The 21,346-nt window shown below is 43.7% G+C and overlaps 3 protein-coding genes across 5 annotated transcripts; all 3 read left to right on the plus strand.

Annotated features, from left to right (window-relative positions):
* Positions 1 to 2,314: 2,314 nt before the first annotated feature.
* Positions 2,315 to 3,932, plus strand: LOC103659805 (gamma-crystallin C). 2 transcript variants are annotated; one of them, XM_008687436.1, is made up of 3 exons: positions 2,315 to 2,323; positions 2,422 to 2,664; positions 3,657 to 3,932. In XM_008687436.1, the coding sequence occupies exons 1-3, from the start codon at positions 2,315 to 2,317 to the stop codon at positions 3,930 to 3,932; spliced, it is 528 nt and encodes a 175-aa protein (XP_008685658.1). The 2 variants fall into 2 exon arrangements, with proteins under 2 accessions (XP_008685658.1, XP_008685659.1); XM_008687437.1 differs by having other exon boundaries at positions 3,660 to 3,932.
* A 5,198-nt stretch (positions 3,933 to 9,130) lies between these two features.
* On the plus strand, positions 9,131 to 10,841 carry LOC103659804 (gamma-crystallin D). 2 transcript variants are annotated; one of them, XM_008687435.2, is made up of 3 exons: positions 9,131 to 9,139; positions 9,232 to 9,474; positions 10,569 to 10,841. In XM_008687435.2, exons 1-3 carry the CDS (start codon positions 9,131 to 9,133, stop codon positions 10,839 to 10,841), a joined length of 525 nt encoding a protein of 174 aa, XP_008685657.2. The 2 variants fall into 2 exon arrangements, with proteins under 2 accessions (XP_008685657.2, XP_040493223.1); XM_040637289.1 differs by having other exon boundaries at positions 9,232 to 9,470; positions 10,565 to 10,841.
* A 6,387-nt stretch (positions 10,842 to 17,228) lies between these two features.
* LOC103659959 (gamma-crystallin F-like) lies at positions 17,229 to 20,158 on the plus strand. The gene is made up of 3 exons (XM_008687557.1): positions 17,229 to 17,237; positions 17,638 to 17,880; positions 19,886 to 20,158. The coding sequence occupies exons 1-3, from the start codon at positions 17,229 to 17,231 to the stop codon at positions 20,156 to 20,158; spliced, it is 525 nt and encodes a 174-aa protein (XP_008685779.1).
* The last annotated feature ends 1,188 nt before the right edge of the window (positions 20,159 to 21,346 follow it).

The following is a 21,346-nucleotide window of genomic DNA, read 5'->3' on the forward strand; positions in this document are numbered from 1 at the left end:
TGATCGCCCTGGCATGCTGGCAGAATGCAGTTGAGAAGAAGGCAAGACTGGACAGAGTCAGGAGACTGCGGGCAGTCCGCTGAGATATGACCAGAGTCCAAGAAAGGCAGTTGCAGGGCGGGGTGATGGGGGGGGGGAGATTGGCGGGTAGATAAGAAAGAGAAGGCAGGAGCCCTGGGACAGAAAGAGAAAGATCTGGGGAAAAAAAAAAAACAAGACTAAAGTTTAGTACTCTGCATTTTCTGAGCCCTTCACCCCTTGCCCTGTCTAATCAGCACTATCATTTAAGTGCTGGTATTTCTGCTTTGATTCTCGCATCGTGTGGATATAAAACTTAATAGAACAAAGCAGAGAGATTTTCTGTCTACATGTTCAAGGAAAATGGTGTATAAGTGCTAATAAAACATTAACGGGGGATGGCTAAACAATGTTTTCTTTACTAAAAGGGGGGAAAAAAAAGAGTAAACCAGATTAGTGTTTTTTAAAGTTTGATCCAAGAACGATCTGGTCCTGGTTAGAAATACAGATTCCTGGAGTCTTTCCCGTCTCCTGCTGCAAGATCTTGGGAGAGGGTAGGACCTGGCAATTTGCAGTTTTAACAAGCACAGGTGAGTCTTTACACACACTAGAGTTTGAAGCCACTACAGATTTCTAAAGTAGCCTCCACGTCTTGGTTTTTTTTTTAAACTGAGAAATGGCTTCATAGAAGAGAAATTTTTCAGGCATCTTTGAGAGGATTGACTTTGTTTGAGAGAGATAAATAGGCTGAAGTCATCCTTAGGAATGTCGTACTGCTCCTGACACGAACATTTACGTAACGCTCATTTGTGCCAAGTATGTGCCAAACACATTATACACATAGTCCCGTTCATTCATGTCAATGCCCTTTAGCCAAAGACCACCCGAACACCCATCACAAACCAAGTTGGGTTTATTCGTTGTTACAGCAAGGGAGAACACAGGCCATGGGGAAGTGTGGAGTGTCTCAGCAAAGGGTATCAGCAAAGGATATTATTACAGGATTTGTACTTTGGTTGGGTGATTTGGGGAAGAGTCTAAAAAAGCAGGGGCTCGCTCTAAACTGGATGTTGTCAGAACATCCAGAACAGGGGTAATTTTATGATTGGATATCTCAATAAGTCTACTGATGGGGAGGGGAACCTAGAAGGATAAAGCTGCAATTGATAAAGAAGGAGCAGTTAATCATATGGACTGGGGGGGGGCGGTGTTTGGTGTTGCGTGGGTGGTACAGTGACTTTGTTTTTGCTTGTGCTTAGACAAGATTATGAAGTGGACTTATTTTGTCTCATTGCATCATAGTCTCAGAGAAACCCTGCCTGCAGCTGGTATTCTGGGAAATTGTTTATGTCTAACAGAGGAATAATAGGAATGGCTTGGCTCTGAACGCCAGACCAGCTTCTGATTGCAGACACCTCTCTCTCTCTCTTTTTTTCCTTCTTTCTTTTTCAAGTTACTTTATCTCATGATATAGGTACTATGAAATAACTCGGGCTCTGAGAGGTCATGTGGCTTGCCAAGTTCATGTGGCTACTGAGTGGACATTCTGAGTTTATGAAGCTTTACTGCCTCCCCCCCAACTCCGTAAAAGGGAAGCACTTCAAAAAGCAGTACACTTCTCAGTTTTGGACCCGATGACCATAGAAACCTTCCCCTGGGTTCTTATCACAAGTTGACTTTCAGGGGCTGATTTCTAGTACATGAAGTGCCCCCACCAAAGGAAGAGCTAGTAGCTATGTCTAAAAGCATCAGGTCACCACAATCAAAACTAGCAAACATCGGAATCCAGACCTGTGTCCTGCACTAGACTGGCAAATCACATAGAGAAAAAAAATTAAGTTACAGTGCTGTCTGCCGTCAAGGGAAATCAGTGTTCGTGCGTTCTACGTCACAGCCGGCCCCTGGAACTGTGGAGCACTCCCACGAAGGGATAGATCTTCCCCCAGAAAATACGTGGGGCAGAATGGAGTCCTATCCGTAGAGACATGAATTTCGGGTCAAAAGTTCAGATCGATGTGCTGATAAATTTAGAAAACACTAAGAATCCAAATAAAAGCAAGTCTACGACTCAACTAGGACACGTCCAGAACAGCAGTAGAATATACCAGAGAATGAGGGCAAACGCTACAGGCATTTGCACTGAATGCAGCACGTAAAAGGGATCCATAAAATCCCCTTACTCACCCCCAGGGGCCCCTTTTGTGTTGTTCTTGCCAACGCAGCAGCAGCCCTGCTATATAGACCCGCGGCGCTGCCCGCCCGTCACACTGAACTCGCACATCCCTGGCAGCCAGCCATGGGGAAGGTGAGCGGGATACAAGTTAAATAAAAAGAAAAAGAAATGCTTCTATACCAGATCCGCTGGGAGCCACTGATTAATTCGGAATCACTCTTCCTTTGCAGATCACCTTCTACGAGGAGCGGGGCTTCCAGGGCCGCTGCTACGAGTGCAGCAGCGACTGCCCCAACCTGCAGCCCTACTTCAGCCGCTGCAACTCCATCCGCGTGGACAGCGGCTGCTGGATGCTGTATGAGCGCCCCAACTACCAAGGCCACCAGTACTTCCTGCGGCGCGGGGACTACACCGACTACCAGCAGTGGCTGGGCTTCAGCGACTCCATCAGCTCCTGCTGTCTCATCCCCCAGGTGAGCTCCACCTGATTTCCATCGCGCTGCCTGCGTGTGCTCACCGGATTTTTGACGGGAGTGAGGGTGGGAGAGGTTTTTCCTTTAAAGCACCTAAGGGTGGAGTGGGCTTTAGCTGCTGCCTAAGCCCAGGTAGAGAAATGCACAAAAACAGCAGAGAATACCAGAAGAATTCGCTTATGGGAAGAGTCTGTTTTATTGTTATTTTTTGCTACCATTATATCCATTACAAAGTTGCTTGTAACAAACGGACTCTCATAGTGGGATACAGAACAAAACTTGCAGATGGGAAGCTGGTTGGATATAAGAAGGTATTGTGAACAGATTCATTTTAAAAATTTAAGATTGTAACATTGTAATTTTAATTAATAGTAAAGAATTGATGATGAATGACTTAGATGGGTTCCACTACAGACTAGTAAAAATGGGAATTCTATTGTTAATAGAGACTAGTCAAAGTTTGTGTCTAACTTTGGAAAAAGTAAATGCCTTTAATTTGGAAAAGCAGTTGAATTCTGGTTCCAAGTGACTATTTAAACTAATTTTCACTGAAGTATGTGATTTTAAAAGTCCAACTTCAGTTATAAATTTATATGCATATAAATTTGTGAGACAACACTCATATTATTCTAAAAAAGAGACTACTCCTATTAAAAGAATATTGGTCAAAATACTTTCCATTGTCTCCCAAAATATACGTTTGACTTATCACCTAGGAAATAATGGAAATTAGGGAAGGAAGAGTCAAGATATTTGAATTCCTGATAGACTGTAACCCAGACTTTGAACCTCTTAAAATTTACATTTCCTAGATATGAAATAGAAAATGAGAATGCAAACACGCTTTACATGCCAGTAGAGCCCAGCTCCATACTCAGCATACCCAGCCATGTCCAAGTCTCAGGTTTTTACGTGAGCCATCCCATGCTCCAACCTACCAAGTTCATTTTTTGTTTGGTTGCTTCTTCCACTCCTTCTCTTGGTGGACCGAGCAGACAAGCTCCCACAGGCTGCGGCTGTATGAGAGAGAGGACCACAAAGGCCTCATGATGGAGCTGAGTGAGGACTGCTCCTGCATCCAGGATCGCTTCCACCTGAGTGAGATCCGCTCTCTCCACGTGCTGGAGGGCTGCTGGGTCCTCTACGAGATGCCCAACTACCTGGGGCGGCAGTACCTGCTGAGACCCCAAGAGTACAGGCGCTACCACGACTGGGGGGCCACGGATGCTAAGGCAGGCTCTTTGCGGAGGGTGGTGGATTTATACTGAAATAGGTTCACACTACCATTTTCTCAATTTGGAACCTAATAAAGTATTTAGTCTGTATTGTTGGCAATTGCTGACTTCTGTTTTTCTTTCACCGTGTGCCAATTCATTCACCTGTAAATGCTCCCTGTTAAAGGCTGAGGAGCGAATAAGTGGGGAGGGGTCAGTTCTAGAAGCTCTGCCAGGTAGAATGAGCCTGAAACAGGCTCAGAAGGAGGGGTAGAAAGAAGAGGTAGATGGTCTAAGAAAGAAAGGGAGGTCAACATAGAAAAATGGGAGAGGGTGACCGGTGAGGAGGGAAGCGTTCTGTTGAGGGCCCTGAGGACCAGCATTCCAGGGGCTTCCTTCTGACCCTGCAGGTGACTGGAAGCCATAGAGGAGCACATATGAGCAATGAAGAGAAGCCCACTTGGGGAAAAGCCTGACATAAGGAATCGCAGTATTGTTTCCTTTTGAGCACAGTATGATGTAACCACTGCCAAGGCTGCCATTGGACATTGCCATACTTTTGGACCAGTTGAAGATCCCCCCTCCTATTCTAAAATGCCTCCTGACCTGGGTGCACCTCCTGGCCAATATGTCCCCTGGGCCAAACCCTACATGAAGGGCAGCTAACACAAATACATTAATGAGACATACGTTATCTTTTAAATAGACTTTGATTTTTTAAAAAGATTTAATTAATTAATTTATTTATTTGAGAGAGAGCAGGAGAGAGAGCAAACAGGGGGGAGGAGCAGAAGGCTCCCCACTGAGCAGGGAGTCCGACATGGGGCTCAATCTTAGAACCCTGGAATCATGACTTGAGCCAAAGGCAGACACTTAACCAACTGAGCCACCCAGGTGCCCTTAAATAGACTTCAACTGAAATGAAATCTGCTTGCTCACAAGCAAAGCCCTGCAAGTTAAAAAAAAAAATTAAAAATCTTTCATCAGTAGAGAATTAATTTATTATCAAAATTTTTCCTCCAAAGTAAAAGCTTCCTATAATACCACAACTTTACAAATTCTATAAAGAAAGACGCAGAGAGGGTCCTTCTGGACCCACTCCTCATTGCTAACCCTTCTTTACACTTGCTGGGCACTCTTCTTGAATTTTTTCCTTCTTTATATTGACATCTCATGAAACGTGCTTTTTATTTATTTACTTACTTATTCGCAAATATGGAATCATGCTGTACATATTAGTCTGCAACTTTCTTTTAACATGCAAAATGATATGGACATAGATCTGGGTCAGTACCTTATTCTGTCTAATGACTGCATTGTGTTCAATTATTTGAAGGTTCCCTAGGTTATGTTACCACTTATCCATTGGTGATTGGGCTTTCCTTTTACAAACAAGACTGCAAAAAATACCATTGTACATATACCTTTATCTACACGTGCCATAACTTTTAGAGGATAGAGACCTAGAAGTAAGACTGCCCAAGGATAGCACAAGATATCTGTAATTTTAATAGACTCTGCCCAATTGTTAGTAACCAAAGATCTTAACTTCTTTGAGATAATATCTTCACCATTTACTAAGAACCTACCATAGGCCTGCCATATGTAGCACTGGGGATGAAAAAACAAGCAAAACAAATAAAAGGCATTGTCCCTATGCCCACAGAGCCCTACACAGAAATAATATGAAATGCTTACGCTAAACAGTAAGTATGTAACCACTTTTTAAAGTCAAGTACTTCTCAAGTACTAAATAATACGTATGTAATCACTATTATCAAGTACTTTTATTTAGTACTTTAAAGTCATCCCAAGACAAATTTCTGGGGGGAACAAATGCAGTAATATTTATTTACATATTTCTTATGATACCAAATGGTTTAAATCATGATATCAAATCAAATGGTTCTCAATATTTTAGATGTCCCAGACCAGTTTTCTTTAAATAGAGACCAACATAGGGTTGCCAGTTTTTATTTTGCCAAGCAAGGACCTTTAAGATTAAAAACAAAACAAAATCATAAAACTAAGCACCATCTATTCATACATCATTTTATAAAAGAAGAGACATTTACAAAAGGACATTTTATTTTATTTTTTTTAAAGATTTTTTATTTATTTGACAGAGATAGAAACAGCCAGCGAGAGAGGGAACACAAGCAGGAGGAGTGGGAGAGGAAGAAGCAGGCTCATAGCGGAGGAGCCTGATGTGGGGCTCGATCCCAGAACGCTGGGATCACGCCCTGAGCCAAAGGCAGACGCTTAACCGCTGTGCCACCCAGGCGCCCCTCAAAAGGACATTTTAACACCCCAAAATACACAAGTTCCTAATAAAATATGGCTCAGACCAAGGAAGAATGCTTGGGAATTTGCTCTGTTGTCTAATGTTTTCCTTTGGCAAAAACTGAGCAGAGTTTGAAGACTCCTGTTTGAGGTTACAGCTCCATGCCTTCATGGGCCAGAGAGCAAAATAAGCAAAATAACTTCCTTTAAGACCACGAGGAGTGATGAAGAGTATGGTGAGCTGCAGAAAGTGCAAACGAACCCAAAGCATCCTGGGGAACATCTAAACATTGTGCGGGCCAAATAAAACACCTCCCGGTTCCACAGTCCTCGGGGCTGCCAGTTCTCGTTTCCACGCTGCTGTGAAAGCTGGGGAGAGCCACCACCAAGGACAGCACGGGAGTTCCCAGTGTACCCTCTCGCCCCATGGAATGCCTTGGTCTCATGTTAAGCCCACAGAACCCAACCACAGAGCCCGGGAACGTGAGGTGACAAAACCCCAGCAATGACTACGGTGAAATTTCCTCTCCATTCTAATGGAATGAGACTTGGATTCCTAAAGTATTTTGAGCTCTAGGAAATCAGGAAAGTGGTATTTCTCACACACTTCATTTTGTACGCTGCCTCGTACAGCAGCTACAGAAATCTTTGACCCTGCGTGCAGCAGAACTCTAACCTGAACCTGGGTCTTTTGCCTTGGCTTTTGTTTGACACCACCTGAATATTTAGGAATGACAAAGGGTTACTTGCTGGACTAGAGCTCAGGACTGAGGGTGCCTGACCCTATCTCTTATTCTCCCGCCAAAGACAGTCCCCATCAGTCATTCCAGGCAGCTTGTGTAGAACTCTGCTTCAGGGCTATAGGCCTAAGGAGTCTCAAGTCTTAACTTCTGTTCACTTAGCACTCTTTAAGTGCAGCTTGGGGCTTTGGTCAGACACACCTTTGTCAATCCTGGAATTTTCTGCGGAGCATTAAAATCAAGCCATATTTTGACCCACACCATTCACTTTTCAGCTCTATGAAAACTGTGAGGGTTTTGTTTTTTGTTTTCTTTTTCCCAATTTCTTTCCCCAGGCTGAAATAAAGCCTTTTCTTTTCCTAGTCAATGAAAAAACCAAGCCCAGAGTCCCCTTGCTTTGGCCTCCAGATGTATCCCAAATTTGTAACTGCATGTCGGCTTTGGCAGTGGCGGTCCCCAAAGCCATCCCTACCCTGCTCCCCTAAGTGTTCTCTGGGACTCTGCGTTCACTCCTGTCTCGTATTTTACTGTGTTTATCGATCAACATTCTCCCCACAGAAACAACTCTGAGCAAAATGACTATTTAAAATTGTTTACTTTGTTAATTATTATTTTTTAAATTGTTAATTAAAATGATGTGGGCTTTTTTTTAATTCTTTTGATTTGGCTGCTTATTTTCCACTCTGTAAACAGAAGTAATTTTGCAAACATATGCCTGTCTAGAGTGGATAACAAGAACTGAAATCATCGTATGTACGTAGTTGGTGTTTCATTTATAAATACCAACTTACAAAGACTTATGACCCAAAGTCGAGATGAAGTATTTCCACGAGACAACACAGGACTGTGAAGAATTGTTTGAACATGAAAGAGGCTAAAGGCACAGGTCGTCTTCCACTCCAGCACTCCTTCCAGTCCATCAAACTCTTCTCTTCCAGGCTAATAAATACTTTCTAAAGTCTTCCTGGAGCCTCAGCTTCCAGATTTATTCCTTCCTCTCCCCACACCATTTTAGCTGTAGCTCCTCTCTGTGTTCACGCAATTAATCTCCTTTGAGTCAAAAGCTTTGTGGGCTCTTGTTCCCCAGAGGAAAAGGTGTATCTAGATTCCTAGAGATGGGTTTCTTAGGAGTTAGGTTCTATTTTATAATAACCAGAGAGGTAGGTAACCGATTTTTGTGTTTTAACTTTTTCTTATTTTCTCCAAGTTAGAAATTTCCCTTTTAGTTCTTTCTGAGATGAAACCTCTTAAAACTATTCTCCTTTTTGAATTACAATTAGCCAGGATGAAACATCGAATCCTCAGTCTACTTCTAAACTGTGACGAATTCAGTCTACTTCCAGACTGTAACGAATTCAGACCAAATGCTGAAGATCCGTGCCAGCTGGGATTGTTTTGTTTTGTTTTGTTTTGTTTTGTTTTTGTTTTTATCATACTGCAAGTTTGAAGTTCTGTGAATTCCCTTGGTAAAATATTTCAATTTCTTACACCTTTTAATAAGAAAATTCTCTTAAAGGACTCAGTTGAAATTTTCAACATTCCGTTAAGGTCATTTTCTTCCTATTAACAATTGGAATGAAGCATGAGAGACTACGGACTCTGAGAAACAAACTGCAGGCTTCAGAGGGGAGGGGGGTGGGGGAATGGGATAGGCCAGTGATGGGTAGTAAGGAGGGCACGTATTGCATGGTGCACTGGGTGTTATACGCAACTAATGAATCATCGAACTTTACATCAAGAAATAAAATAAAATAAAATATTAAAAAATTAAAAAAATAAAAAACAATTGTATTCAATATTGTGGCACATATGTCCCTTGATAGTTCTGACAGATTAATCCTATATTTACTATATTAAGGCTGCTTTTTTTGCTCCCTCACTTACACATTTTTTGTTTTTCCCCAACTCCTACAAATAAAAGTGTAGACTATATATGAAATGGCTGAAGCTCTGTGTCTATTTTTAAATCAACAATGTTCCAAATTACTTTTTTTTTTCAAACGGTCTCAATAGCATCAGCCAGTGATAGCAACCTGAATACTCCAGAGAGAATGGGACCAAAACCCACAATGAGCCCCGTGGGCTATGGCAGCAAAGAGAAAAAAGAACACACGAAAATCCCCTCCTCACCCCGCGGGCCCCTTTTGTGTTGTTCCTGCCAACGCAGCAGGCCTCCTGCTATATAGACACGCGCGCCTGAGGCCCATCACTGACCTCCATCCACCAGCCATGGGGAAGGTGAGCCCAGCGCGGCCCCAGGCCCAGAGGGGTCCCCTCACGCTGGGGCCGGGGGGCCAGGCCTCTGAGCCTCTCCCTCCCTTGCCTTGCAGATCACCTTCTACGAGGAGCGGAGCTTCCAGGGCCGCCACTATGAGTGCAGCAGCGACCACTCCAACCTGCAGCCCTACTTCAGCCGCTGCAACTCCATCCGCGTGGACAGCGGCTGCTGGATGGTGTATGAGCAGCCCAACTACGCGGGCTGCCAGTACTTCCTGCGGCGCGGGGACTACCCCGACTACCAGCAGTGGCTGGGCCTCAGCGACGCGGTCCGCTCCTGCCGCCTCATCCCGCACGTGAGTCCCGCGCCCCATCGGGACACTGAATGGAGAGTTTCAAGCGGAGGTTAAACATCTGGAGTAGTGATCCTTCAGGATAATTGAGGGTTTGGACACAAGACAAGCTATGATAGCGTAGTTCAATGTAGCTGGCCCCAAACAAAAGCAAAGCGTTCCCCAGGTACCCATTAATCCACAAATATTTATTACGAATGTGTTGGCTGCCCTGGGCATATACGAGCTATAAGCCCTGTCTTGGAATCACTTACAGTGGAGTTGTAGAAAAACCACTAATATCCCACAGAAGAATAATTAGGTGCGGGAATATGTGGGAGTCACAGAGCAGATATGAGTTGAAAAGGAAACTTGCAAGGGTTCGGGTTTTTTTTAAGACCTCTCTCTCTTTTGCTCCCCACTTGCGTATTGTGGTTTACCCCACCTATACAAATAAAAGTTCTTCCTCTCAATGGAGAGAAACACAGAGAAATTTCATGCACATACCCACATATCTTTCAAATACGTGTTTTAAAACTCTAAGGTTTTTGAAAAATTAGTCCTGAGCTTTACTGATTTTTCTGTCTCATTTTTCCTCATTCTATTCCTAAATTATTAAATGAGAATCAGTTGTTGTCTGAGAGACTTAAGATGTTTAACTTTGCTTTCCACAGAAACAGAAATTTCCAAGTCCTTGGTGATCTTGCCAAGATTTATCTTAAACCCGGTGCAAGGTCGTTCACTTCATACACTGACACTACTGTGCAAACACGCATTCTTGAAAAATTAAAAATATCTCCTCAAAATGGCAAAAATAGAAATAAGCTGTTAAAGGTTTGAAGTTCCGTCTGGTATGGGATACTGAGCACGGTTAGTATTTCATCCTGGGAAATATTTAAATATAAAAAGAGTGAAACTTCCTTCTTAATTCTTTCTATCATATTTCATGGTCTTGAAAAGGTACTGACTCTCCGCCTTTGAAAATGGGGACTATATAAATACTGAGAATTAGTTAACTCTTATCATATATTTCAAAACAGCTTGAGCTGGACTGCATGAGTGTGTTGCGACCATTTCATGCCTTGCTCTCCTCCTCTTTCCATCTCTGGATGAGCCAGGCTGGCTCTCACAGGATCAGACTCTATGAGAGGGAGGATTACAGAGGCCAGATGATGGAGATCACCGAGGACTGCTCCTCTCTCCAGGACCGCTTCCACTTCAATGAGATTTACTCCCTCCACGTGCTGGAGGGCTCCTGGGTCCTCTACGAGCTGCCCAACTACCGGGGGCACCAGTACCTGCTGAGACCAGGGGACTACAGGCGCTACCACGACTGGGGGGCCACGAGTGCCAGAGTGGGCTCTTTGAGGAGAGTCATGGATTTCTACTGAAACAAGTTCCTCATCATTTCTCAATCTGGAAACTAATAAATTATTTTCTGTGTGTTCCTGGCATTGGTTTGCTTGTGTTTTTCTTTGGTCCCCTCCTTATTTTATTATTTACACACACACATACACAAACCCACACGACGCAAGTGGAAGCCGCTATGTGTGATCCAGAACAAATAAGACGCGCCTCTCACAATGAAAACAAGCCTTCGTATTAAGGAGAACTTTACAGTTTGCGAAACACTTTTATAATACGTTATCTCATTTGATTCTCTGGTCTTTAAACAAGATGTTGCTTCAAACCAGATGATTAAAAATCTGTTCAGATTTCAGTTTTTCTCTGAGGAATGAGGATCTGAAAAGCTGAGGTTCAGAGATAGTGTGACCCACTTTGTAAAACACGGATTCTGAAGCTGGGTACCGCGATGGGCTTCAGAAGGTTTCGAATCCCTTAAACTGTATGGAAAAGTGGAATTCACAAATCTCTGGCAGACTCTCTTGATGCTGAGGCTGTCACATGACACTTGCTGGATGTGGAAACTTAAGGGAAGGAATGCTGGTGGAGAGAGAGAGAGAAGAGATGGTTCTGGAAAAACGTTTGCCTTCCTGATGGAAGGGAGTAACTGCCTCTTGTGCCACAATTCCCTTCTCTTTTGGACATTTTATACCCAAGAGGTAACAAGTGTGAGGGAAATGCCACAATTTCAGAAATGCTGGCCTCGATGTGGTCGAGCCCCTGAATGTCTATCAGTCAGGGCTCTCCGGAGAGCAGAACCAATAGGATACACATATGAGGAGACTGATGAGAAGTATTGTCTCACCAGTGGAGTCTGAGAAATCCCATGATCTGCAAGCTGGAGAACCAAGAAAGCTGGTGGTATAATTCAGTCTGGGTCCAGAGGCCTGAGAACCAGGAGCACTGGTGCCTGAGGGCAAGAGAAGATGGATGTCTCAGCTTAAGCAGAGAACGAATTTGTCCTTCCTCCACCTTTTTGTTCTAGTCAGGCCCTCAACAGATCAGATGGTGCATTCACTGGTAAGGGCAAAGCCAGCAGTGTTTGACCCTCACAGTTTCCGTAATGGGCGTAAAAGAAACCCAAATTCATTTATGCCACTGTCATTGGTTGTTCTGTTATTTGTAGTTCAACACACATTTTTAGCTAATACAAAGTATATGTGACTTTTTCTGAGGTGATTGTTGAGTACTGTATTCAAAGACATTCCTAATGGAAAATGCAAAAAAAAAAAAAAAGAGAGAGAGAGAGAGAAGAGAAGAATCAGGAGAAGAAGAAAGAAAGAGCAGGAGAGAAAGAGGAAGGAAGTCAGGCACTATAGAACAATGAAGTCATATGATTTTTAACATATTTTAGACCTGGAGATTATCTAGAACTCAGATAACTCATTTTATGTAAGGTAAGCTGAAGTCCAATTCCAGTATCAAATAATTAATAATAGAAGGGGCATGAGAAGCTAGAACGCCTGATTTTCCATTGCGGAATCTGGAAGATTCTTGTCAAAGTAATGCCAGTACTAGCTTACTGATTCTTGCCATGAGGTCATTGCAAACAACCAAGCAGGCATTGAATGAAATAAATAGGATAACCCAAAGCTCATTCTATTTCTGCACATCCCCCACACAGTTAAATATACTTACATAACCTTGTATTTGTATGTATAGTATATGTGTGTGGGTGTGTTAACACGCTACACATGTAAGGCTTTAGGGAAGTAGGGCACTATATTCAGTTACATTGGTTCTTCTATTTTCTGTTCTGTCTTGTGCTCTCATTGCTAGAATTTTAGAAAAGATGAAGGATGTGTATGTTCAAAGACTGATCTGATCAAGTCATTTCCCTGCTTAAAAGCCTTTGCTATTTCTCCACTGTCCACAGGGGAAAATGCTTCTTACAAGAACTTAGCCCCAGCCCATCCACTCCCTCTCCTATCACCTGATGCTTCTGACCCACCTGAGTCCTCCCAGCACACCAAGCCTGTTCACATCTCTTTGCCTTTGCTCACATCGTTTCCATACCTGAATTACTCTTCCCCACCTTCCCCCGATCAAAATTCAACCTCATCTCGGGGTGCCTGGGTGGCTCAGTCAGTTAAGTGTCTGCCTTCGGCTCAGGTCATGATCCCAGGGTCCTGGGGTCAAGCCCCTCTTTGGCTCCTTGCTCAGCAGGGAGCCTGCTTCTCTCTCTCCCTCTGCCACTCCCCCTATTGATGGGTACTCTCTCTCATAAATAAATAAATAAATAAATAAATAAATAAAATCTTTAAAAAAAAAAATTCAACCTCATCTCTCAGCCAAAAATGAATCTGAATCACTTCAGAAACATTAGGCTGGAAATAGCAGAAGCCCCACATCAAACGGACAAGCGATACAGAAATCTACCAGCTCATGTGACAGAAGGCCTGGCATGGCACAGGATTTAGGGATGGTTGACTCAGCAGCTCAGCAATGTCATCAGGGCCCCAGGTTTTGTCTGTCTCCCACCATAGTTAGCATCTGCACGGTTCCAGAGCAGGCAGGTGTCCCTGGTGACCATAGGATAGCTGCTAGCTGCAGCCGAGGCAGCACGCAAGGAAGGCTGGGCAAAGACGAGCGCCCGATGTCTTCGTCTGCAACACAGCTGTGCCCAGAGCACAAATTCCCAGGATTAAAGAAGACCCTGAAAGGTTACTAGGTTCTTGAGTGTAAGCTTTGGTGGTAGAAGGTAATCGGAAAGAGTAAGGGGAGGATGAGGGAGAAAGCCCAAGGAGGGAAAGGAACTAATAAAAAAATATTTAAGATATTAATTATATTTATTATTGTTTTATTTCCTATTATAAAGTAAGAGAACTATAAGTACCTTAAAATAAGCTGTTTTAAATGCTGCTTAATTCCCTTCTAATCCCTAGTAGTCACCCCATTTTACCGTTTTCTTACAACCTCAGAATTATTGAAATCAAGAAGTTAATATTGATATACTTAACATAGATGTATTCTTTTCTTTTTGCTCTTGGAAAATGTTTTAAATTGTGTTAAGATACACATAACATAAAATTTACCATAATAACCACCTGTAAGTATTCAATTTGGCGGCAGAAAGCGCATTCACGTTGCTGTGCAACCATCAGCACTATTCATCCCAGAACTTTGTCATCATCCCAAACTGAAACTCTGCAATTGTTCAGCACGAAGTCCGCATCCCCACCTCCCTGCAGCCCCTGGTAACCACCATTCCACTCTCTGTCTCCATGAATCTGACTATTGTATGCACCTCCAATAAATGGAATCATACAGTATTCATCCTGCCTGGCTCATTCCACTTAGCTTGGTGCTCTCAAGATTTGTCCATGTTGCGGCATTTATCAGAATTTCGTTCCTTTCTAAGGCTGAGTCCTATTTCACTCTATGCATCTACCACATTTTTGCATCCATTCATCCCTCAACTGGCATTTGGGTTGCTTCCATCTTTGGGCTCTGGGGATTGGTGCTGTGAACGTTGGTGTACAAATATCTGTTTGAGTCCCTACTTGCAATTATACTGGATATGTGCACAGAAGGAAAATTGCTGGATCATCTGGTAATTAAATGTTACATTTTTTGAAGAACTTCCAGTCTTCCACAGTGGCTGCAACATTTCACGTTCCCACCAGCAATGCACAACATTTCTAATTTTCTACATCTTCCCTAACACTTGTTATTTTCTATTTTATTTTTGTGTTTTATAATAGCCATCCTTGCAGGGATGAAGTAGTATCTCATTGTAATTTTGATTGCGTTTCCCGGTCATTAGTGATGTTGAACATCTTTTTATGTGATTATTGCCCATTTGTATATCTTCTTTGGAGAAACATCTATTCCTGTCCTTGTATTAAAAATTGGGGTTTTGTTGCTTTCTGCTTGTTGTTGCTGAGTTGTAGGAGTTCTTTATATACTTGGGATACCCCTGCCTTATCAGATAAATATGATCTGTACATATTTTTTCACATTCCATGGACTTTCATTCTGTTGATAGTCTCCTTTGTCATACAGAAGTTTTTATTTTCATGAAGTCCAATTTACCTATTGCTTATACATTAGTGTCATATCCAAGAAATCACTGCCAAGTTTAGTGTCATGAAACTTTTCCCCTACGTTTCCTTCTAAGAATTTTATGGTCTTAGTTCTTTAGGTCTTTAATCTGTTTTGAGTTAGTTTTTGTTTATGGTGTAAGGTAGGAGTCCAACTTCATTTTTTGCATGTGGATATTCATTCTTCCCAGTACCATTTGTTAAAAAGACTGCCTTTTCCCATTGAATGGTCTTGCCAACCTTGTCAAAAATCAGTTAACCATATATGCGAGGCCTCGTTTCTGGGTTTTCTGTTCTCTTCCATTGGTCCATAAGTCTACGGTTATACTAGTACCACACTGTTTTAATTCCTGTGGTTTTGTAGTAAGTTTTGAAATCAGAAAGTTCAAGTTCTGGGGCGCCTGGGTGGCTCAGTCGTTAAGCATCTGCCTTCGGCTCAGGGTGTGATCCCGGCGTTCTGGGATCAAGCCCCACATCAGGCTCCTCTGCTGGGAGCCTGCTTCTTCCTCTCCCAATTCCCTGCTTGTCTCTCTCTCACTGGCTGTCTCTGTGTCAAACAAATAAATAAAATCTTTAAAAAAAAAAAAGAAAGAAAGTTCAAGTTCTCCAGCTCTGTTCTTCTTTTTCAAGATTGTTTTGGGGATTTATGGTCCCTTGAGATTCTATGTGAATTTTAGGGGGGGATTTTTTTTATTCCTACATAAAAAATTATTAGAATTTTGATAGGGACTGCATTGAATTTGTAGATCACTTTGCATAGGATTGATATCTGAACAATATTGAGTCTTACAATCCATAAGCACAAGATGTATTTCCATTTATTTATATCTTATTTCCTTCGGTGTATAATATACTTACCCAAAAAGAAACTTAACATATGGTGATCATATCCCATATACTTAAATAAATTCTTTGAGAACATGACTTTTGGTAGCTGCCTAATATCTCATCAAACAGATGTTCTATAATTTACCTAATTAATGCCCTATTTTGGACATTTCATTTGTGTCTTTTTTTTTAATATACTATAAACCATGGTCTGATAAATACTACCATACATAATGTTTGCATGTACCTTTAACTATTTCCTTTGGACAGATTCTTAAAGATGAAAGTATTAGATCAAAGAACTGAAAATTAAGAGGGATGAGCAGATGGGCAAAGGTATCTTTTTTTATCGTGGTAAAATACACATAACAGTAAATCTACCATCTTCACCATTTTTAACCACATAGTACAGTAGCGTTAACTATATGCACGTTGTTGTGCAATGGATTTTAGAACTCTTTTATCTTGCAGAACTGAAAGGAAGTTTTAAAATACACATCAACAGTGTTTTTAAATATAAGACTATGGTTTTAAATGTTCCTCTATAGTTTCCAAATTGTCTATAAAAGTAGGAATTTTTAAAAACAAGGATGTGAATAAGGTTTATTAAATTTGTATGCATCAAATGACATTTGTTCAGGGACAAGGACTTTTTGCATTAGATTTTGGTGGCAACAATCCACACTAAAGAATGAAATAGAGTGGATCAGGTTGTTTCAAGTCGAGGAACTGCTTCTTCTAAAGCAGTGGTTTTCAACCAGTGTTGATTTTGCTCCCCCAGGGGACATTTCCAATGTCTGGAAACATCTCTGGCTGTCACAACTAGAAGACTAATGCTACTCACATCTTGTGGGTTGACACCAGGGATGCTGTTGAATGCTCAGGACAACTGCCCACAGCAGAATTTTTTGACCTAAAATGACAGAATAGTGTGAGGCTGAGAAACTCTGCTCTAACGAGAGCTGAACAGCAGGAGCTGCTGTGGTTGGAGGCAGGATCTCAGGGGAGGGAGGTAGACTCCAGCCCCTGAGTGGGAGCCTTAACACTCCAGAGCAACCAGGGCTTGCCCAGGGCTGGGAAAGGGAGAGAAAGCAGAAGCTCTGCAAGGTTGTAGGATTTTAAATTCGTTACATTTGCATGTCAACTTATATTTATCAGCAGCTAGAACTAATCTTAACCCTTAGTTTGCAAAATTATTAAATAGAAAGTTACCGTGTGAGTTGGAACCACCAGTGAGTCACCTCGTGAGTTCCCAAAGTGAGGGTCTCCTTGCCTGTGCCTGTGAGAGGCACCCCAGCTGAGGCCCTAGAGATGACCCTGGTCTAGCCCAGTCTCCAGGGAGCAGAGTGGAGGCCGGTGCCTAAATGGGGCTTCCTCAGGGTATGAGCCCCCCTCACCCTTTCTCAAGTGTTAGCAGTATCTGCTGTACCCACTTGTCAGCCTGCAGGGTCATGGAGAGCTGCTTCCTCCTAGAGGGAAATCCCATCTTACTTTCAACGCACTATGGAGAAGGCAGGTTCTTCCCCATGTTCCAGATTCTCGCACCAAGAAAATGTTCTCTAATCAAAACATCTCATGCTGGGGTCCACTCTGACCTCAGACTCAGTCACTACCTGGCTCTGTTACTCAAAAGGAGATTGTCTTGAAATTTTAAAAGATAAGTAAAATATTTTGTTGCAATTATTAAGTCGGTGAAAGGCTTTTGCTCAGTTCCAAATTCCTAACTAGGCCCCAGAGACACCAAGTGACAGTTTTAACGCGGGTCATCAATTCGAAAGCACTGGAGAGTCTAAGAGAAAACATACAATAAACCCCCCCACCCCACCCCCCGCCGTACCCCAGGCCCAGAGGGGTCCCCGCACGCTGGGGCCCGGGGCCAGGCCTCTGAGCCTCTCCCTCCCTTGCCTTGCAGATCACCTTCTACGAGGAGCGGGGCTTCCAGGGCCGCCACTACGAGTGCAGCGGCGACCACCCGAACCTGCAGCCCTACCTCAGCCGCTGCAACTCCATCCGCGTGGACAGCGGCTGCTGGATGGTGTATGAGCAGCCCAACTACGCGGGCTGCCAGTACTTCCTGCGGCGCGGGGACTACCCCGACTACCAGCAGTGGCTGGGCCTCAGCGACGCGGTCCGCTCCTGCCGCCTCATCCCGCACGTGAGTCCTGCACCCGGGCCCGCGGGGCCCTCCCGCCTCGTCGGCCTCCAGATGGGGCGCGCAGAGCGCGGATGGCAGCCCCGTGCTGCTGGCTCTATGGTCTCCTCTCCTTGCGCGTATCTCTAAGGTTGTCCTCCACGGAAAATGGGTGCAATGCTTTTAATTTAAAGGTTTATTGTGCTTCGCTACAATTAAACTCCCGCTACAGGGAAAAAGCAGTGCAGTAGTTCGAAGTGTCCGTGCGACAGGTGAGGAGCGAGCAGCGGGTTGATACCGGATCGTCCGGGCCTGGGCTAGTTCCTCCCGCCACTTCTCTCTCTCTCTCCATCTGTAAACTGGGGCCAATAAAAGTAGCTAATTCGTAGGGTTGGAATAAGGATGAAAGGAGAGTACAGGGCGAGCCACCCCTTCCCCTAAGCATGAACGATTCTTATTAAGAACATCAAGTCCCGCTTTTTGTTCAGTCAAGACAAGTAGCAGACGATGGGATTCCGGCAGCTCCTGCAAAACCCACTGTTCCCCAAATCAAGCCCAGCAGCCTGAAATCCCACCGCTGGGGATTCTCTAATCTGACTCTGACACAGTCCTGTGGAAAACGTATCACTTTTGCAAAGTGTGAACACCTCCCCCCCAGCGGGTGTAATGCCTTGATGGACCCCGACGGGTAGGAGGAGCCTGAAAATCCGGGCTTCTCCTTTCCCGTCCAGACTTTCCTAATTACAGACTGAACGCTCCAGCTTAGCTTCTTGCAAAAAGAAGAAGAAAAGGCTAGAATGGTTGCCCCACATGTTGCGGGTTGCTGTGAAGACCAGATTAGATGATGCGCATGTGGGTCCTTCCCAACCACGGGGGATGCCTGATTAGCCATCGTTGGTACGCAGGATGGTAGCCTGTGAGAACTTCTCCTGAAGAGCGTTCAGTGGTGGGAGAAGGAAGACATTGAGACCGTCGGGGCCTTCTGGGAAGGCAGATAAAAGAAGAGCGAGAGCTCAAGGAAGGACAGACAGCATTTGCTCAGGACAAACAGCCTAACTTTCCATTTTTCTAAAGGTTTTATACTCCCTTGGTCCTGTGCAGGCCTCCCTCATGATCTTGAGCTTCTGGTTTTATTAATGACCTAAAACTCTTTTGCAGGAGGATATGTTAGAGCTGAGAACCGGGATCTCATCTTTGTGATGGCTCTTGCTTTTCAGGATCTTAGAGTAGCAGGGCTGAAAGCAGAAAAGAAGAGACTAAGGGACTACCTGGGCTGAAATGCCACAGCCCATCTGTGCCTTGCTTTGGGGAAAGCAATTTGACTTCCTTTCTCCCTCACCTCTTCTAATGCTATGAAGATTCAAAATAATGCCTTTTGCTAGGGATATGTTTGTATTTTTATTTTGATATCTAATTATTTTTATATCATTCAAGGAGAACCCCAGACCACCAAAGGTCTATGAAGGATAGAACAAAACAATTATATACAAATTGTTACTTAAGAATGGTATGAAATGGGGGCGCCTGGGTGGCACAGCGGTTAGGCGTCTGCCTTCAGCTCAGGGCGTGATCCTGGCGTTCTGGGATCGAGTCCCACATCAGGCTCCTCCGCTGGGAGCCTGCTTCTTTCTCTCCCACTCCCCTGCTGTGTTCCCTCTCTCACTGGTTGTCTCTATCTCTGTCGAATAAATAAATAAAATCTTTAAAAAAAAAAAAAAAAGAATGGTATGAAATGGATCCAGTGTGTACGCTTCATAAAGGTTGTGCCCCCCCCAAAAAACCCTAGGGAGCACCATTCACAAATTCATCCCTTTCATGGTCTATGTGAATGGTGGGGTTTTTTTGAGTTTTGCAGTATACAACCTATCCAACTGTACAGAGCAGCCCTGGTATTGGTAGTCTCCTTTAATTTGGTCACCTTTGATATAGAAAAGATAGAGAGATGCCCATTCCCCCTGTGGGATGTGTGACTAGTTGCAAAGGGCTAGGTTTTCTGACTTTTCTCATCTGCTGATTGCTGAACCCACAGACCAGCTCCCACAGAATCAGGATCTATGAGCGAGAGGACTACAGGGGCCAGATGGTAGAGATCACTGAGGACTGCTCCTCGCTCCATGACCGCTTCCACTTCAGTGAGATCCACTCCTTCCACGTGCTGGAGGGCTGCTGGGTCCTCTACGAGATGCCCAACTACCGGGGGCGACAGTACCTACTGAGACCGGGGGACTACAGGCGCTACCACGACTGGGGGGCCACGAGTGCCCGAGTGGGCTCATTGAGGAGAGCCGTGGATTACTATTGAAATATTTTTACTCTACCCTCTTCTCCATCTGGAAGCTAATAAAATATTTCCTGTGTGTTTCATGCAGTCATGTGGTCCTCTTTTCCTTTCAGTCTCCTTGGAAGGACTCAGCAGAAAGCAAGCTGGGAATAACGTGGATCTGCTTACACATATCAGTGAAAAGGGTGATATGGGGTAGCAGTTAAGAGCACAGTCTCTGGAACCCGAATGCCTGGTCCAAATCCTTAGCGGCAACAGGTGATGGGACGAGTTCCTTAGCATTTCTGTTTTGCCTTGGTTTTCTAATTTGTAAAAATTGGGGTAATAACGCTCTTCATCTCATAACACTATGTTGTGGATTACATGAGTTTTTATTTTTAAATATTTAATTTTCTGACAATGGTTCCAGGCACAAAGTAGATGCTATATAATAATCATTTATGTTCCTTGGTTATTATGGAGTATTTGGAGCTTATAAACTAGTGTTTTTCAAAGTATCAATAATGGAGGAGAATCACCTGCATCAGAATCACTTGGGACGCTTGTTAAGATGTAGACTCCAGACCCCGCCCTCAGCGGCTTCTTATGCAAATGACATGTGAGAACCATGGTTCTAAATCCAGTTTTGTGCACTACAGAACTACATCCTAAAAGATTGAGCACCTCCGTTTTAGACACTGCGTTCTGTACTGGAAAATAAGAATGAGTAGAACAGTCTAGAGGGGAAGTAGAACTTCCAACAGAATTTTTAAAGCGATTCTGCCTGTGCATAGTAGAGGCAAGTATGTTGAAAGTGCTGTAGGGCATTGAGGAAGAAGCCCAAGCCACTAGAGTATTCTGAGATGATCCCACTGCGGCTTCATCCATCACTACAAGGGACTTTGAACATTCCATCACCACAGTACGAATTATGAACGTGTATCAAAGGTACTGCTCCGGGGCACCTGGGTGGCTCAGTCAGCTGGGTGTCTGCCTTCAGCTCAGGTCATGATCTTGGGGTCCTGGGATCGAGCCTGGCGTCGGGCTCCCTGCTCAGCAGGGAGTCTGCTTCTTCCTCTGCCTCTGTCCCTCCCTCCGCTTGTGCTCTCTCTCTCTCCCAATTAAATAAATAAAATCTTAAAAAAAAAAAAAAAAGGCACTGCTCCAAAGTCTTCTGGTATCTTTTCAGTGGAATGCTAGGAACAAGACACTGAAACAGAATCATCACAC

This window comes from Ursus maritimus, unplaced genomic scaffold, assembly GCF_017311325.1.
Source record: "Ursus maritimus isolate PB19 unplaced genomic scaffold, ASM1731132v1 scaffold_1, whole genome shotgun sequence".
Classification (NCBI taxonomy): domain Eukaryota; kingdom Metazoa; phylum Chordata; class Mammalia; order Carnivora; family Ursidae; genus Ursus; species Ursus maritimus.

What these genes read in the sequence shown, in the direction of transcription:
- LOC103659959 (XM_008687557.1), top strand. An exon ending in CCTGCCGCCTCATCCCGCAC is followed by an intron (nt 17,881 to 19,885) that starts GTGAGTCCTGCA and finishes CTGAACCCACAG; the next exon opens with ACCAGCTCCCACAGAATCAG.
- LOC103659804 (XM_008687435.2), top strand. An exon ending in CCTGCCGCCTCATCCCGCAC is followed by an intron (nt 9,475 to 10,568) that starts GTGAGTCCCGCG and finishes TGGATGAGCCAG; the next exon opens with GCTGGCTCTCACAGGATCAG.
- LOC103659805 (XM_008687436.1), top strand. An exon ending in CCTGCTGTCTCATCCCCCAG is followed by an intron (nt 2,665 to 3,656) that starts GTGAGCTCCACC and finishes TGGTGGACCGAG; the next exon opens with CAGACAAGCTCCCACAGGCT.